Source organism: Capsicum annuum, chromosome 6, assembly GCF_002878395.1.
Source record: "Capsicum annuum cultivar UCD-10X-F1 chromosome 6, UCD10Xv1.1, whole genome shotgun sequence".
Classification (NCBI taxonomy): Eukaryota; Viridiplantae; Streptophyta; class Magnoliopsida; order Solanales; family Solanaceae; genus Capsicum; species Capsicum annuum.
Window position 1 is genome coordinate 147578752 of NC_061116.1, and position 19031 is coordinate 147597782.

At 34.5% G+C, this 19031-nt stretch overlaps 1 protein-coding gene across 1 annotated transcript; it reads right to left on the reverse strand.

The window, feature by feature from the left end:
- Positions 1-12585: 12585 nt before the first annotated feature.
- LOC107873107 (rab GTPase-activating protein 22) lies at positions 12586-18198 on the reverse strand. The gene is made up of 5 exons (XM_016719834.2): positions 17325-18198; positions 15590-15725; positions 15085-15134; positions 14303-14356; positions 12586-14131 (listed from the first exon to the last, which is right to left on the reverse strand). Exons 1-5 carry the CDS (start codon positions 17513-17515, stop codon positions 12898-12900), a joined length of 1665 nt encoding a protein of 554 aa, XP_016575320.2. The 5' UTR covers positions 17516-18198; the 3' UTR covers positions 12586-12897.
- Between the last annotated feature and the right edge of the window lie 833 nt (positions 18199-19031).

Consider the following 19031-nt stretch of genomic DNA (forward strand, 5'->3'; position numbering starts at 1 on the left):
GTGAGGACGAGAGAGAGGGGGATGGTACGAGGTGCGGATGAAGGAGAGGGGCTGCTGCGAGGTGCGGGTAGGGGATGAGGTAGAGGGGCTGGTGTGGGGTGTGGGGGGGGGGGGGGGGGGGGAGGGAAAGGGGCTGGGGCAGGGTGGGGGGGGGGGAGAGGTCAAATGAAAAGGGTTTGAATTTTTTTTTTTTCATTTTTTTAACTTACAATTTCTTTAAAAAAAATTACTTTATATAAAAAGAAATTTGACTTCACTCGCTAGAAAACACGTGTTTTACACACATTTTTCAAATCGTCAATTTAATGTCACATATGCAAAAAAGAATTTAAAATATTTTATTTTGATGGGTTTGAAAGTTCAGATGACAAAAAGATAAGTAAAAATGTCTACTTTACGAATCAAAATAAGTACAAAGGTCCAGCAAATCATTTTACGTTTTATAAAAAATTAGGATACGTACCTGCGCAATTCGCAGACTTTTTTTTAAAACATATGCTATTAGAAATAAGGCCTTTCAGAGGAGCACTTATCCTTTTTAAGCATTAATTTGTGTAAATAACGTGTGTATTTTAGTTCTAGTGATGAAAATGAAAGCCATTAGAAATACAAAAAATCGAAAATGTCATTTACGATTGACAACTCTAAAATAGGATTGATTTTCTAGAATACCTTCTATATCTACTCCCACTTAAGTGCTTAATCTTTACTCCCTTCATTTCTTTTTATATACTTTCTTTTTTTTTAGAGATAAAAGATACAAAGTTTGACCATCATTTTAAGATGTATTTTATAATTAAATTGAAGAAAAAATTACAATTTATATTGTTTTACATAGTTGAATATCTAGAGTTTAATTTTAAAAAATTAAATTAATTTAATCTAATTTAGATTGAAACTTAATCAAATTGAATTTAAAAAAACAATAGGTTGAACCTTGAAGATAATTATCCAGTTAAAATAATTAACTCATCCAAATGTCTATGAATCTGTACTAAATTCTCTAATCCTTTTAAATTGTGCAACATGATAGTTGAACTATTCAAGCTCTATATAGATAAAAACTAACAATTTGACAATAACTTCACTGTAAAAATATTCATTTGCTACGTTCACCTTCTTACTTGCTTCTAAACTTACCAATTTTCAGTATATACCTTTATCTTACTTACTAATGCATGCTATAGTTCAAGCAAGTTATTTGAAAGATTATAAATTATTAATTGATCAATTGCAAGATACTTTTACATAATAACACCATATAATTCGTAAAACAATAATTTCAGCCACCTAATCATTTAATTAAAAGATGTTTTTATACTTTTATTTATTTGTATGTATACCAAACGAAGATATATTTGACAAAGTCAGCATTGTACTATCTTATTTTTAATAGCATAAACATGGTATTGGCAAGTGTCTTGTTGATTTTATTTTATTTGCCAACTTTTTCACCTTAAGCTTCACCTATTCTTGATTTTGATTTGCTTGTGCTTTGACTCCTCCTACTATGTTTTTAATTTCTATTATGTCAATGCAGAAATTATCCTTTCTTTTTGCCCTTCGCCTGTATAATGCAGCCTGCAAATCAATTTACATTTGCATCAACAAATGAATAAAGTTCAATAACTCAACATTTGCATCAACAAATGAATAAAGGTTCAACAACTCATTAGACAGAATAACTGATGATAAGGAAAAAAATCAACTTTGATATTCTCTAACTTGCAATTTAAATACCTTAAAATAATAGAAATCATAATATTTGATTGTAGAGAAGAAAAGATCTGATACAAGCACAAGGAGCACCAAGAGTACAAGCTATTGTCCAAGGTTCAAGTTTCAGAATTGGCAAGCAATTGAAGACTTTTAAAATATTTTGAAGCCTTGGTCAAGAGGAGGAAGGAGGGGAAATTATACACTCAAGAGGTACCTCAAGTGAAGGTTAATGAAGACATTTTACACTCCAAAATGACACTCAAGAGGCGCCTCCTTTAAGCTCTCATTAAGGGTATTTTTGTCAATTGTTATATAATAATATAAATAGACCATTTTACTTCTCTTTTCATTAGATTTTTGATAACATTGGATATTACTCTTAGATTGTAGTTTTTAGTTTTCTAGTTTAGCTCTAGAATCCAAAAATTGGACGTTGAATACATTTGGAATTGGTTTTTCACTTGTATTGGGTTATTTGTGAAGAAAGGTGTGCTTGAGGAAGTGTGAGTCCTTTGGGTCACCTAAGAGAGTGGTTTGATCTTCCATTAGTGAGGTGTGATTGAAGATTTGATACATCTCCTTTTGTTAATCACATAGTGGAAATAAGGGTCTCTCTACTATCTTTACATTTATGCAATTCTTCTTCTTCATCTCCTTCTAGTGTGTTGTTTTTCTCTTTGTGTGCTTACTGATTTTTGCATCTTATTGTCATTTTTGTGTGTTTGATAGTCTTTTAGGCTATCATATGGTATCAGAGCCTTGGTTAGAGTTGTTCCTACATCCCTAAATTTTGGTTTTAGTGTTCTTATTAAGAAAATCTCAACAAAAAAGAGTCAAAAATACAAAAATACAAAAAAAGGTATTGTCTTGTGTGTTTGTTGTAGATCAAAAATTTCCAAGTTAGATCTATAAGTTTTTATTTTGTTTTGCAGGTTTCTAGTGCTAGATCCTTTCTCTCTAGCATATAGGGAGTCTAGATCTAAGTTTGGAGCAATGTTTGGTTGAATTTGAGCTAGATCCACCATTGTTGTGCCTTGTTTGAAGCTTTTCTGAGTTGGATCTCGTGGTGAACATCTTTTTTGTGACGTGTTGTGGCTGGTTTATGGATATTTGAGCTTGCCTTGACCCAAGGAACCTAGATCTAAAAGAAAAATTGAAGTTAGGGTTCATTTGCTTTATGGTCAAACTTCAGTCAACTCTTGAATATTCATATTGTTCTTCACCATCTTCATTTCTTGTTGAAGAAGAATATTCAAAAAGAGTGTTAGATCCACAAAAAAAAAGAGGGAGAGTAAAAAAGCTGTTTATCTAAAAGCATATTTCAAGAATATTCAAGTATTCAAAAAAGAAAAGGGGACAAGGGGACAACAAAGTATAATTGAAAGTACAAGTGTGGAGAGGGGGGGACCATTGAATTCAAATCCATTTGAACTTGAGAAAAAGGGTCCAACCCACCATTTTTCCCCTAAATTTCATCCAAAACACTCTCCTAAGTGGATCTTTGGCCGAAACTCAAAATTGGAACGTGAAAAATTTTTTGCAAATCGACAACCAACCAGATTGTGCCACGTCATCACTAGTTGATCAACCTAATTAAGCTCTAAACTAGATTTCTTAGTTTCTCCTTTTTTTATTCTAGTTTCTTGTGTGTTAAACTCTATCACTAATTAGCAAACTAGTAACTACCTACTAGGTTGATAATTAGTCTTGGGTCCGTTTATTTCGTGTCTTCGATTTTTGTGTGCCTTTTCTCATTTTTAATTCGTAGTGTTTTGTTGGTTCAAGTTCGTACATCACTTTATTTGAGTCATTTCAAAAAAAGATCGATTCCGAACTAAAGCTTCTCACCACTCAAGTAACTTGCCAAGTATTGTCAATTATCCAAAACTTGTGAAGCCAAGTATGAGGTGAGGTTGAGTGAGAGTGTGGTGAGGCTTTTGAACTAATTTGTTTGTTCGTTTTGTAGGTGTTATTTTGCTATTTTGGCTTTTGTTAGGTCCATTTGAAATGGAATCCGAAAATGCCTCATCCCCACCTTTGGGAAATGATGTTTTGGGAGTCTTGATGGCTCGGGTTGAGGCCTTTGCCCAAAAAATAGAGGATAATCATGATGCCTTGGAGAGTAACTTGGATGCTATAAGGAGTGAAATGTCCACTCTTAGTGTAAGGCTTGATTGTGTTGAAAGTGGGAGGAACTCACGACCTTCTACTCCTAATCCCTATCATGTGTATTCTAGTGTTCAAGCTAATAACTCATCCATGACTATTACCCCCGTGCCCCTACATCAAATACTTCACCCTCCAAGAGATCCACAAAAATAGCCACTAACCCACTCCCAAACCTCTCCTAACCGGACCCTACAAAGACCACTACATCACCAAATAGACCAAGTACAACAAGAGGGACTTGGGATTCAAACTCTACCACCAAATCCGAACCTACAAGTGTCAAATCCCTTGGACCAAAGACCAATTACCCCACACAACCAAACACCTCCACAAAATGCTAACTATCAAATACCAAATACCATGAACCAAAGACCTTACCCTCCACCACATCCAAGACCACAAGTCCAAGCTCCAAATAACCAAAGGCCTCACAACCCTCCATAAAGACCCCAAAACCAAAACTACCCATTCCAAATTGAAGATTATGGTAGAGGGAAGAAAGAAGGTTATGATATTTATAATGATGACTATTGCTTTGAAGAATAAATGAGGGCAATACATGATCAAAGAGGGCATTATGGGAGAAACTGAGGGCAAGAAGGAAGACAAGGAAATCGAGAGGTGGGCATTAATTCAATCAAGGTTGTCATTCCAATTTTCAAAGGTGAGAGTGATATGGAAGTGTACTTAGCTTGGGAATCCTCTTGTGAAAAGATTTTTCAAGTGAATGACCTTTTCGAAGAAAAGAAAATTTGTTATGCTATTGCTCACTTTGAAGGATATGCAAATACTTAGTGATTACACCAAAAGATTTGATGATGTGTTGATATGTGGTGAACCACCTCCTTGAGAGATGTTGAAGAGACTTATGAGAGAAAGATATGTACCGAAGCACTATAGACATGAGCTCCTTACCAAGCTTTACAATCTTAAGCAAGGAAGCAAGAGTGCCATGGCCTATTATGATGAATTCCAATAACTTATTTTGAAGCTTTACCATAGAGGTGAACAAGTGCAACATGATGTCATTCGCTTCAAGGTTGGGTTGAATACAGACATATCTTCCCGTTTGACTCTTCACAAGTTTGAAATTGTGGTTGAAATCTTCCAAAGAAAAGGGCATGGTTTCGACATCCATAGATCCTCCTCAAGTCATGACCAAGGCTACCCAATACCATTCTCTAAAGCTTGAATGTAAATCAACTTCTAATTCTCATTTTAAGAGTCTACAATGTTTCAAGTATCAAGGGTGGGGGCATAGGGCAAGTGAGTGTCCTACCCGACGTAATGTGATCCTAAAGGGGGGGATTATATTATCTTGGTAAAGAAGTGAAGTTGAAAACTGAGGGGAATGATGACAACTCTCAATATGGAGAGTGCATAGAACCTGAAACTCAATGAGAAAGAAGTGCGGAAGATGTGTTTCCTTGTGAAGGAGAATGTGATGTGCCTCGTTATGTGGTTAGAAGAACTTTGTTTAGTAAGGTCTTGGATGATCAAAGAGAAAACCTCTTTCATACCAAGTGCCTTATTAAAGAAAGTGTGAGCTCAATGATCATAGATAGTGGAAGTGGTGTGAATATTACTAGTGTCACTTTGGTTGACCACTTGAAACTATCCACTATCCCTCACCCAAATCCATATAAGCTTTAATGGTTAAACAAGTGTGGTGAATTGAAGGTCAAAAGACAACGTGTGATTAGGTTCAAGGTAAGGAATTATCATGATAAAGTATTGTGTGATGTAATCCCCATGCAAACATGTCACATATTGTTGGGAAGGCCTTGGCAATTTGATAGGCACACTATATATGATGAAAGGTCTAATAGGTACATCTTTGTGCATGGTGGCCGAAAGTTCACTCTTCTACCTCTTCCACCATCTAGTGTGAATGAACTCTAAGAGAAAATCAAGAAGTTGGATGAGAAAATAAAGAAGAAAAAGGGAGGGGAGGCCTCGAAGCATGAACTTAGAAAGGGAAAAATAAATTTGATTGTGGGACTTGCCCACAAATGTGCCTTGTTACTTCCTAACCCAAAAGCTAGCATTTTTCTAGCTTTGATTCTTTTTATGTGCAGGTACAATATGAAATAATGACCAAGAAGGATCTAAAAGAAGTTCCACATGAAAGCATAAGGAATGAACTAGAGACTCCCTTGACCGAGAACTCCAAAAAAGTGGACTGCCCAAGCCTCACCTGAGATGACTTTGCTACTCTCAACACTTTCTTGAACTTAAAATGTTGTGATTTAGTGTTGAGTGAAGTGGTTTTGGGTTTTCAGGTGCATACTTCTTTCCTTAGTAACTCTTTTGTTGTGAATAATGATCCATTTGCTCTTAAAACTAGCTCACTACTTAAACATGAAATGGCATGTTTGAGAAATTCCAAGTTAGTGATGATACTTCTAATGATGATCTTGATATTGAACATAGTCAATTGAACTTATGTGATGAATCCCATGATATTAGTCTTGTTCATAGTGACCTTGTATATGCCAAAGTTGTGTGTAATACCTTAAATAATTGTGAGCAAATTAGTCTAATGAAAGGAGTGGGTCATCTCGACTTAGACCCTTGTATTCTACTTCCATTTGATCCCGGAGTTCCATTGGGGTGTGGGTGGAGTAACTTTTGGTCATGTACATTCCCTTTTGGTGTTGAGGTTATTCACTTCTTTTATATCCTTTGTTCCAATTTTTTCATGACAAATACCAAGGATATATGGATGTCTGTCAAAAGTGAACAACCTTGGCCTGTCTATATAACTTGTGGTACTAATGCTAGGCCTCCTCCCTTGAGGAATGTGTATTTGTTTTCCCTCTCTTTGGTTTTATAAGATCTGAATTTGAGGACAAATTCCTTTCAAGATGGAGAGGATGATACAAGCACAAGGAGCACCAAGAGTACAAGCTATTGTTCAAGGTTCAAGTTTCGGAATTGGCAAGCAATTGAAGACTTTTTGAAGTATTTTGAAGCCTTGGTCAAGATAAGGAAAGAGGGGAACTTATACACTCAATAGGCGCCTCAAGTAAAGGTTAATGAAGACATTTTACACTCTAAAATGACACTCATGAGACGTCTCCTTTAAGCTCTCATTAAGGGCATTTTTGTCAATTGTTATGTAATAGTATAAATAGTCCATTTTACTTCTCTTTTCATTATATTTTTTATGACACTGGATATTACTCTTAGATTGTAGCTTTTAGTCTTCTAGTTTAGCTCTAGAATCCGAAACTTGGACCTTGAATACATTTGGAATTGGTTTTTCACTTATATTGGGTTATTTGTAAAGAAAGGTGTGCTTGAGGAAGTGTGAGTCATTTGGATCACCTACGAGAGTGGTTTGACCTTTCATTAGTGAGGTGTAATTAGAGATTTGATACATCTCCTTTTACTAATAACATAGTGGAAGTAAGGGTCTCTCTACTATCTTTACATTTGTGTAATTCTTCTTTTTCATCTCCTTCTAGTATGTTGTTTTTCTCTTTGTGTGCTTGCTGATTTTTGTATATTATTGTCATTTTTGTGTGTTTGATAGTATTTAGGCTATCAAGATCCAAGGAGAGTAAAATGAGAAAACACTTGAATATATATAACTTAAAAGATAATTCATCCACTGCATATGTTAGTAGTCATGCAACCAACAAATATTTATCTCAAGATGTCTCCTCTAAGTTTAGCTTATCAAATTCTTGCATCATATCACACAATGATTTGGACCATAGTAATTCAAGATGACTTGAAGAACATGTAAACTTTCATAGCAAGAGAAAACATATGCTAACGTGAAAATCACATACTCATGAATTGGACACATGCTAACCATGAAATGTCATACACATGAATTATGAGAATAGTCAAATCTTATTAAAAATATCGTACACTTCTATGTTGTGAAATAGTATACTCTAAAGAGTATTCTACTATATATACACCACATCAAGAGGCAAAAATTAAGGGCAACAATACTGAAGGAAAGACAGTGAGATGCTTGCTTAAGGCTTCGACACAAATCTTATCTATATTGTCATACAGTTTCTCTATAAATTATTCAATGCTACCAAATTGAAACATAATTAAAATAGTTTCATTTTCCCAAAAAAATATCGAAATTCATAAACTAACAATGATGACATCGAAGAATGTAAAGGCTGAAAGTAATTGAAGATCTTGACAAACAATGAGAGTAGCAAAGAAGCCCAACAAAAATAAAGAAGAAAGAAGAATGATAGATGTGTTATACCATCGCTTATGTCATAATTCGATAGCCAACAAAGAGGTTTCTGAATGAAATGTCAATATTTATCAGTGAGTATCAAACCTCTTAATTATTTGCTCCATCTCTGAAATATAAATAAATAGTGAGCCATGTTATCTATATGCAATAATACTTTATGATAATAAAAATTAAAGCAAAAACATTGAGGAAAAAGGGAGACAACAAACACCAAAAAGGGAAATGAAGGTGTATTGTGTGCCAAAGCATCTTTCTCTCCAAATGCTTCTTCCTTATGATGGAATGTGATTGTAGATTGAATCGCACAAGCAACGAAAGTTACGAAACCAAATCCATCAAAACTTCATTTAGTGTGTGTTTTTAAATCGCCACAGAATACAATAGATTCACAAATTAATTAAGAAAAATAAAAATTAAACACTTCACAAATCAAATAAAGAGTTGCAAAAAAAGAAATAAGAGAAATCCGAATGAAGCTTGTCAACGAATATAGAGTCCTGGATCTACTTGATAACTGATTTCCAACTCCTATTAGGTTACCTATCCACTTCCTCCGCACCTCTCACTTGCTTCAATTTCTTACTTCTCATTATGTATCCTGCGTTGATTAATCATCAAACAAAAAAGTGCAGTGAATTATACCTGGTGTTTATATCTGACACTAATTCAACATTTAGTGCAAGATGGAAAAAGAAATTGTGTTATGAAAAATTAATACTTTAATTATTGTTTTGATCGGAGAGTTTCGAAAGTGAAAGTGAAAGATAGTGCAAAAGATTATTGTGGTTGCAACCAAACTTGGGAGGAAGTTTTATCGACAGTTTCTTTACAAAGTGTACGGTTAATATATGAATAGTAATGTGCAGATAAGTATAATTTTTTTATTTGTAATTATCCTTTTTATAAAAATTATTTAAATTTAAATTTGTTTTTTATTTTTTAAATAGGATTTTTCTAAAAAAAGTTTCCCTGCTTTTTGGCTGATACATATTTATTTGAAACTATCTATATTTTCTGAAAGTATATTAGATATAAAAGTAAACCAAAATAATTGTGTTTGTGAAACTATCTATATTTAAAAAATTATTTTTCATTCTCTTTTAATGTGTAGTTCACATAGAGGTAGTTATTCTGTAAATTAGTGTGTGACAGACAATAATGCTTTTTAAAAGTTATTTAATTTTAATTTTTAATTTAATAAATATAGATTTTTGTGGTGATGACATGTGACAATTTTTGCTTTTGTTGTTATATATAGATAGATTTTCTTTTAATGTGTAGTTCACATAGAGATAGTTATTCTGTAAATTAGTGTGTGACAGTTAATAATGCTTTTTAAAAGTTATTTAATTTTAATTTTTAATTTAATAAATACAGGTTTTTGTGGTGATGACATGTGGAAGTTTTTGCTTCTGTTATTATATATAGATGACGGAATACATACACAAGCCCCTCAACTATTCCACTTTTTTCGTATAAGCACCTCAATTAAGCCATGTACCTATTGAACCCTTTACTCCTTCACAAAATGTGTCAATTGAGCCCAATCTACTGACGTGATAAAAAATATAAAATGTGTGTAATACACACTCCAATGATGTAACAAAGTGGCAAATCAAATAATGACACATGACATTTTTATTTAAAATAATTATAAAAATAATTTTTTAATATAATTAAATCTAAATTTAAAAAAAATTAATACACCCCACCACTAGCAGACCTTCTCTTCCAATCCCCCCTCCGCTCTTCCTTGTCGATTCAAGCGCAAAAAGAAAGAAAAAAAAATTGTATCTTATTCTTCTTCTTCATTACATATACTACTACTGTTAGAAGGAAACCCCCCTCTCCGTGGAGAAGTCATTAATGGAGAAGAAGATATGGAGAAGATGATGGCTATTTCTTTTTCTTTTTTTAAATTTCTTTAATGTGGTTTTTGTTTTATTGGTTGAGATTTTTTATATGTGAATGATTTTTAAAGAAACCATTAATGGAGAAGAAGATGATGGGTATTTTTTTTTCTTAATTTCTTTAATGTATTTTTTTAATTGGTTGGAGGATTGGTGTATGTGGAATTTTGTGAGTCCGTGTGTTTATTGTAACTGTGTGTATATATTCTAGAAGAAAAAAAATGGAGTCTTCCTTTTGCTTCTCTGTATTGCGTGTGTATGAATGGAATTCTCCATTGTTGTGTGTTCTTTGAATGGAGAAGAAGATGAATACTACTTTCTTTTCTTTTCTTTTTTTATAATTTCTTTAATGTATTTTTTTATTGCATTGATTGTTTTTTTTATGTTTAATTTTTTTCATTAATTATGCTTTCTCACTCTCTTTTAGGAGAGTGTATTACATCATGTCAGCGCCACGTCAGCGATTGGACTCAATCGACATGTTTTGTGAAGGAGTAAAGGGTTTAATAGGTACATGGCTTAATTGAGGTGCGTATATGGAAAAAGTCAAATAGTTAAAGGCATGTATATGTATTCAGCCTATATAGAGAGATAAATAAATATCTGTTTGCCACTGTTCATGCATCTTGAGAATAGAACCCTTTTACTTCCCTTGGTAACCGATTTCAATTTCACTTTGTTTTGACAGTAGGAATGAAACTTGCCTGCAACTCGATCAATTCACTAGTCAATTTATTCAGCCTACAAAGTAAATGCTACCAAGATAAATAGCTAATACTGTCTATCAAGACTGGTTTAGATGGAAAGTGTTGCAATTCGAATTCGAACCTACAGGCTCTAAGCTGTTAATTCTATACCTTAACAGCTAGGCTATCCCCTTGGAGAATAACATCATAAGGGTCAAATATACCCCTTAACTTTGCGAAAAGGTCCAAATATACCTTTCGTTTCAAGTTTGGTCCAAATATGTCCTCGCTGTTAAAGTTTAGGAGCAAATATACCCCTAAACTTTGCGAAAAGCTCCAAATATACCCTCCGTTACAGGTTTGGCTCAAATATGCCCTTGCTGTTAAATTTTAGGAGCAAATATACCCCTTAATCTTGCGAAAAGGTCCAAATATACCCTCCGTTACAACCTATAATCCAACCCACCAATTTGGACCAACCCATAACCCGACCCACCAATTTGAACCAACCCATAACCCGATCCGAATTTTATTTTCCATCATTGAGGGCCCTTTTTCCAGCAACAAGATAATATCTCTAGTAGTCATCTAAACGAGGATCATTCTTTCCGTCTATTTAGCCTTTGGAGGAGAAGTTATGAATCTGTTCCGCGAACATAACTGTGTAACTTGAGGCATCAAATTTGTATATTAAAGTGATTCTACTCTGCTCCTCGAGAAGTTTGTTGTAAAAATTGTCGATATTACTTCCAAAGATTGAAACAAGGCCTATTTCGGATATGACAATCCATTTTTTGGGGTCTGTCTCTCTCTTAGGAGCTGAAACAGCTGGAGAAGCCATGACCCTGATTCTTCCACATTCTACAACTATTTTGAAATATTTCAGTAGATTAGAGTCCTTCGCAATAAAATCAAATAACATGGAAACAAACCAAAGTTTGAAAAATACAATATCAACACAATATTTGAAGTAGAACATACTGGTAATAAGAAAAACGCAATATTAACATAATATTTGAAGAGTCATTGAACTGATGAATATTTCGATAACATTATAAGATTGAAATTTTGATAAACAAAATTTGGATCGGTTTATGGGTTGGTCCAAATTGGTGGGTTGGGTTATGGGTTGAACGGAGGGTATATTTGAACCTTTTCGCAAAGTTAAGGGGTATATTTGCTCCTAAACTTTAACAACGAGGGCATATTTGGACCAAACTTGTAACGGGGGCATATTTGGACCTTTTCGCAAAGTTTAGGGGTATATTTACTCCTAAACTTTAACAACGAGAGCATATTTGAACCAAACATTTAACCGAGGGTACATTTGGACCTTTTTGCAAAGTTAAGAGGTATATTTGACCCTTTTCCCTTACTAAAATGATAATAATGTGAGTTTACTGCTCATGCAGTTTGTGCACCTTCTGTAGCTTGCCTTTGGTGGTATTAGTGGTATTTTCACTTGGGCACAATAATAGCTCCGGAAGAAAGGTAATGTTCCACCACCGGATTTGTGGCAAGGCAATTTGCAGTCAAACAGGATAACAAGGTCAAACTGTACAAGGCTTTCAATGTTTCTTCTTTGCAAGATACACCGGTTGCTTAGCACACTATTAAGTCAAAACCAAAAAACAACCATTCCACATCCCAACTGCTAAAAGTATCACGAAGCAGTGTAAATACACAATTCTAAGGGTCTCCTGACCAACAAAGGATACTTTAATATAACTAATCTTAGCTCATGCTTGCATGCACTGCTCCCACCCCAACATCCACTCCTTGATCGCCCCAAGGAAGCTGGGCAATGGGCACAAAATATCCTCATAAAGTAAGTTTTCCTACTGGTACTGAAAAAAACCCTATATTAATCATAAACTGAGAACTTCAAAGATATATATTGAGCATGGTAGACAAGTCTGGAAATCAGGCTTTCTAATAATGACTACACTGAAATCAAGCAAATAGCAATGCCTGTACTCAGCAGAGTTACGAGTTACAGATGTTCCCGATCTCTGACCAAAAATGAGCAGCAGCAGCAATGTTGTCACTTGCCAGGTAGAAAATCCTTTCTCACCACAAAAACAAGAATTGAAGAACACCAACTCATCAATGCTGAATTTAGCAAAGAGAATAAATTAGTGGTATACAATCTTGGAAGGCACTATATGAAAGGTGTCTATATCTTGTCATGGAGAGTGACCACCAAATCATGGGCATCATCTAGTAGCTTCCATACATCAAGATGACCAGCCATGTTATTGCACTCCCTTAAAATTTCATCCATGCTACTATACTTTTCAGTGATTTGTTTCCTCCTCTGTAATACAGATGCTGCAATTGCATAAAGCAAAAGATCATCTGTTGGTGGGGCACGCTGCCTAATCCTACTCCATGCAGACTTCCCAATCCCAGCCCTAATAGCAGCCTGGTCTGCCCACATTACCTCCCATAGGCAGAGTGTTTGCTCAAAAGTTAATTCCCTCCTGAAGAGAACTACCACCATCCTGTACACAAAAAAACAATCCTCTGCTTGGAGTTTCTCTAAGTGCCTATACAGATGTGAATCTTTATGTTTGATAATCTTAGAAATAATTTTTAGTTGCCTCCTAATTCCAACCTCATCAAGCCTGAAGTTATGTCGAGCCTTCCTCATGAAACCAACGAAGCACCAAAACGCTTCATGGTCCTCTGTCATCACAGTAATTATTGGTGAAAGCAAATCACTCATTCCCTGGCAATAGCCAATTTCAGGGTCATAAAGCGCATACGCTTCAAGGATGGCAACTAACCGAGCAGCATGGAAGATCCTTGAGGGCTCTAGGTGATCATAGTCCTTCAATCCAACGGCCTGCGCAGAACAGCGTGCAAGGCCATCTGATACTACTCCAGCCTGCGGTGTGGAATATGCTATCCATTCTTCATTAGCACGAACTGCGTCAACCCGAATTATTCGTTGCCATGTAGCAAAATCTTCTGCATTGCAGCGCTCATTCTGGACTTCTGTCTTTGAAGGAGAAGAGTCCTCCTTAGAATGCACTTCGCCTATATTCTCATATATGCTTCTTATAGAGAAGAAAGTATTACTCACATCATGATCTGCAGAGGAATCAGAATCAGACGATTCAGAGTCAGAGACATCATTTGAGTCCATGGCTCGTTTGGAACTAGAAAATTCATCCAACATTAAATTCCCCTGATTGTCTGAATCATCAACAAATGGGCTTCTGTCCCCACTAGAGTGGGATTCCAGGGCACTGACAACATCTTCATAATCGGGGAAATCCATCCCTTCCATGAGATTTCCACTGTTTCCGCTGCTTCCAATTCCATCCATCACTTTCATTTTAAAGGCTTCACTGTTGTGTCTCGGTAGTTGGCAGCATTTCCTCCGAAGTCTCTCATATTCCTTTCTGCATTCACATATTTATGCACCATTAAGGAGTATCAATTAGGGGAGTCCAAAAATAAATTGGAACAACCTATAATAGAGAGGTAATTATGACTTGTCAACTAAAAGCAGATATTAAAAAGATTTTCATGTATGACACCTTTGTCAAAGTCGAGCAGATGAATTTGGTTACCTGTTCTTTTTTCTTATATTATCTCTTTCTTTTTTGCAACTGTCCAATTCATAGCTGCAGAGACACAAGGAATAATTATCAGCCCTGACCCAAGCCTTCAACAGTATAAAACTTGACACATGAAGTAATTAGACAGACGCAGACCCTCCAAAAACATGGCCAGCCCATCACTCCACCAAGTTAATAAATGACAGAAGCTATATAGAGTCTGCCCTTTCTCAGCATAGACCTAAAGGGACATAAGCAATTAAGAACCCACTAAATCACCAATCAATGAAGTTATTTTCAGACTTAGTGACCAGAGCTTGGTTTCGTTTATATAACTTTCGTAGAAAACAGCCCTAACAAAACAGATCAATAGAAAACAGGGATCCTATAATATATAGAAACGAACTTGCAATCTCAATGACAGTCAGTGAAGTCACAAGTCTGTTTTGAAGAACCCCTAATGCCGGGTAAAAAGTTATGCATCTAAATGCAGATATGAAGTCAGATTTTCACTCTATTGTTATTGTTGTCGATACAACTTGAAACCGATTGAAATATTCATAAGAGGATTCATTTAAAAGATCCAATAAAATAACTGCAGTACTGGTCTCTCATTATGGAAACAAATTAAATCACAAAACTGGGAGAAAGTTTAATGTCATCTATCTGGACAATGGAACTCCATCATCTCCCTTGGAGAGTTGAGCAAATTAAATTGTCACGCCAAAGTGAAAACAGAAAGGGGGAAGGAGTGTGCGGAATGAACCAAATTTACGAGAGGACGAAAAACTTACACCCCGAGAAGAAAAGGCCAAACCTCCGCCCTGATGCTAGGATCAACTCCCTGCATAAGAGAGGCAAAGATCAGTAAACGAACCCACCCTTTACATAGACACAGTAGGGAAGAGAAAGAAATGGAAGATGATAAAGTTTTCTGCTATAAGGTTTGACAATAGAGAAAAAGAGATTTCGGCAGAGAAACTGATCTGCAATTTGCCCTATAAGATTCTCTTTGAAAGGGAGAAAATCTACAGAAATTTTGAAAAGTAAAGCATGTCTACACTACACTCCAATTCACCATTCTGTTCTTTTTTGGACTCTAAACAAAAGAAAACTGTGTTATTTTCACCTTTAACCAAGGGAAAGAAAATCATTTTCTCTTACAAACTCCCTCTTCTCATTTCCCTTTATTTTGCTTCCCTTTCACACTTCAAATCAAACATAAAATTTTAACATGTAATAATAAATGAATACATGGAAAATGTGATTCTCAAAAAATATCAAGGCGCAGGAACTCACTCCACTTCGAACTTTCTTTAGAAATTTAACTCCTCCATTACGAAGTTTTCCATCAGGTGTAAAAGACCTTCTCCACCGCGGAGGAGCAAGGGCATGTTTTCTCTTTCTACGAGACCATGGTGATTTGAGATGACCACTAAAATGAAGAAACAGCAATAATCAAACATCTCAGTAAACAACAGCTACAGGTAAAGATAACTAAATTAGGAGACCAACTTACCATTTAATAAAACAGACATTCAGCATTATTAAAATTTCACTACTTCAACAATCCAACAACAAAAAGTAAAAGCATAAAGGTGACGGAAAAATTGTTCACCAGTACTAACACAGATCAAACCAAAGAAAATTAAATGATCACAAATCCATAATCTACATCTTGGAGATGATAAGCTTATACAAATTATTTTTTCACCTTCTTGGTGCATGATTTGAAGACATAGCCAGCCCAAAAATAAAGATTAACACTTCAGGATTCATTACAAAATAAAGTAAGATGCATTATCTTCTGTTAGTACAGGTTCACAGTATCTTAATAACCAAATATAAAGGACAATTTTGCAGGAAAAATTATGAGAGGGGATAAGCAATGTTCTGTCTGAAACAGCAACATGAGAAGTTCAGTCATGAAGTTCAAACAACACAGACCAAATAACAGTGACTGGCAGATTATATTAGTTTGCTTTGAGAGAGTTATACCGGTATAGACTATAAATGAGAACATTTATCCCTTTATCCTAAAACATCAGATTCTGTTAAACGTTTACCAAATGATACCTCACATTTCATGCAAAAAAAAGACACAATGCAAGAAGATCCCATAAATAACAAATCAAAGAAATAATAAGTGCTTCATAAGGCAGAATATCACATCCCAATTTCGAAAGAGCCTGAGCCTTCTACATCCAGAGGAAACAAAAATAAAGCATTCAATGCACAAGTAATTCATCTCACAGTGTCTGATAGGATTAGACGTACAAAACTGGTCTCAAAAAGAAAAAAAAAATAGCAAGAAGAACACGAGAGCATCCACAAAAAGAAATTTAAAAAATCAACAGCAAACAGTACTATGATTTGTATTCTTTTGCCACTGAATCAATCCTCAGAAGCAAACAGTACTATGGTTTTCTGAACTTAACAGCTGTACAGTCAGTCCTGAATTACACAGAATAGCAAGAAGCCAAAAATAAACAGCTATTCGCCTTCATATTTTATTGTCAAATAAATAAGCTAAGATATATAGATTACACCCAGCAAACAATACAACAACAACATACCTGTATATTCCCGTAAAGTGGAGTGTCGGGAGGGTAGAGTGTACGCAAACTGAAAATTGAAATATAAATAAACTAAAATATATAGAATACAGCCAGCGAACGATCAAATAAAAAAATATCATCACCTTATCGCAACTCAAAACAATTAAAATAGAGATCAGATGTAAAATAGTAACCTTTGACACAAATAAATCAAGATGTACTGTAGTATTACGACCTGTTCAAATCAGAATCCTAAGAAAATATCCAAATTGAAAACATATACAGCAATCACGAAAATAAAATTACAGACAAAGATACGCAATCTATCCACTAACACTACAGACGAGATCGAGATCTGAGAGGAAAAACACTAAGATTAACTGAAATGTTAGCTGAATCAGGAAACTACAGCGAAATGAATAACTGATAAGTAGATCGAAGTAGTATAGAAAGTGAAAGAGGCTCGAGAGACTCACCGATCAGAGGAAGAACAGTAAGCTGGTGAAGAGTGAGCAACAACAAATAGAACTGATCTCAAATGAATCCACGACGATGATGATGACGCCGATGCTGTTGTCGTCGTCGCTGTCGTCGAAGATGGTGAAGATGGAGATGGTGAAGGTGAATTTGAAGACGATGAAGTCTGACTTCGTCTTAGAGCTTTCATTTACAAACAAATTACTATACTCTAATACAGATGATTTCTAGGGTTCTCAATGAGTGATAATGTAATTTCCTTTTCACTGATAATATCTTTGAAAATTTCAATGAGTTATTTTCTTAGAATTGCTTTTTTAACTAAATAACGGCGGCGGGTAAATGCGAGTCCCGGACAAGTCCGTGAAAGGAAAACTGCTCCGGCATTTGAACCACCGCCGCCGATTGAATCAACCACATTAGGACTTAGGAGGAGGAAAAGAGGAGAACAAAAAAGAGAGAGAGAAAGGAATAGTGAATGACGATTATGCCCTTGTCAACCATAACACACACATGACCTGACCACAACAAACACTGAACCTTTTTTGTCTTTGTTTAACTGTTTTTTGTTATAGATTAACTTTCATTTAAGATTTTGTGTTTGTTTTTGTCTCTTGTAGAAGATGGGGATGAGTGAGCGAGGGGAGGGGACCTAAAAGAAGAGTCTCCTAAGAGAAATTGTCTATTTTCATTTTGTAGTGTGTATCTACCACACTTGCCTTGAGAGAGACAGAGAGAGGAGAAAGAGTGCACGCCGGATCTGGGAGTGTTGGGAGTTGGTTTCGTGGCACTCTTGTGCCTAAACTCGCCTTTTTGGGGAACTTGATGTGACGTTCCAACTAAGCCCGATCTCACGCCACTCTACTACTCTCCCTTTCATTTTATATATTTCTCCGTCTCATTTTATATTTCATTATTTTCTTTTTGACCCGTTTCATAATTTCATATTTGTCCTTATTGATTTCATTTAATTAATAAAAGATAATAATATATTTTTTTATAAAAAATAATTCGATAAATATTACTCCCTCCATTTCAAAATAAGTGAATTGTTAGGATATTTATTGATATTTCAAAATAAGTAAATTATTGAATTTTTTTTCAAATTTACCCTTATAATTTAACAACCAATTAACTTTTGAAAAGATATTATATGGTCAACTTTTTTTTGGGTTAAAAATAAAAAATTGTGTTAAATTTATGTCTTTATTGCTTTTTCCTTAATTTGTATGCCAAAATTTAACAATTCATTTATTATGAAACGGAGGAAGCACTAAATTTTTTCTTATTTCTTAAACTCCATATCCAATCAAATAGCGATATATAAAATAGGACGAAGAGAGTATAATCATTTTACTAACTTCCTTTTTAGTATTCTTTCCGTTTTCATTTGTTTTTCTAATTTTAGTTTGACATAAAGTTAATAAAATATATTTCTTATATTAGTTTGACTTGATATGAAATTTAAGAAATAAAAAAATTATAATTTAAAATATTTATATATTTATAAATTATTTATTAAAAGTAAATAATTATTTTAAAATTAGATTGTTACTACATATAAAAATATATTATTTTTTAGATTGATAAAAAAAAAAGAATTATATAAATTGAGATAAAGGGAGTAACAAATTTTTAAAATCTTATAATCTTAAATAAAAATATATAAAAAATATATTAAATATTTTTAAATATTTTAATCTTAA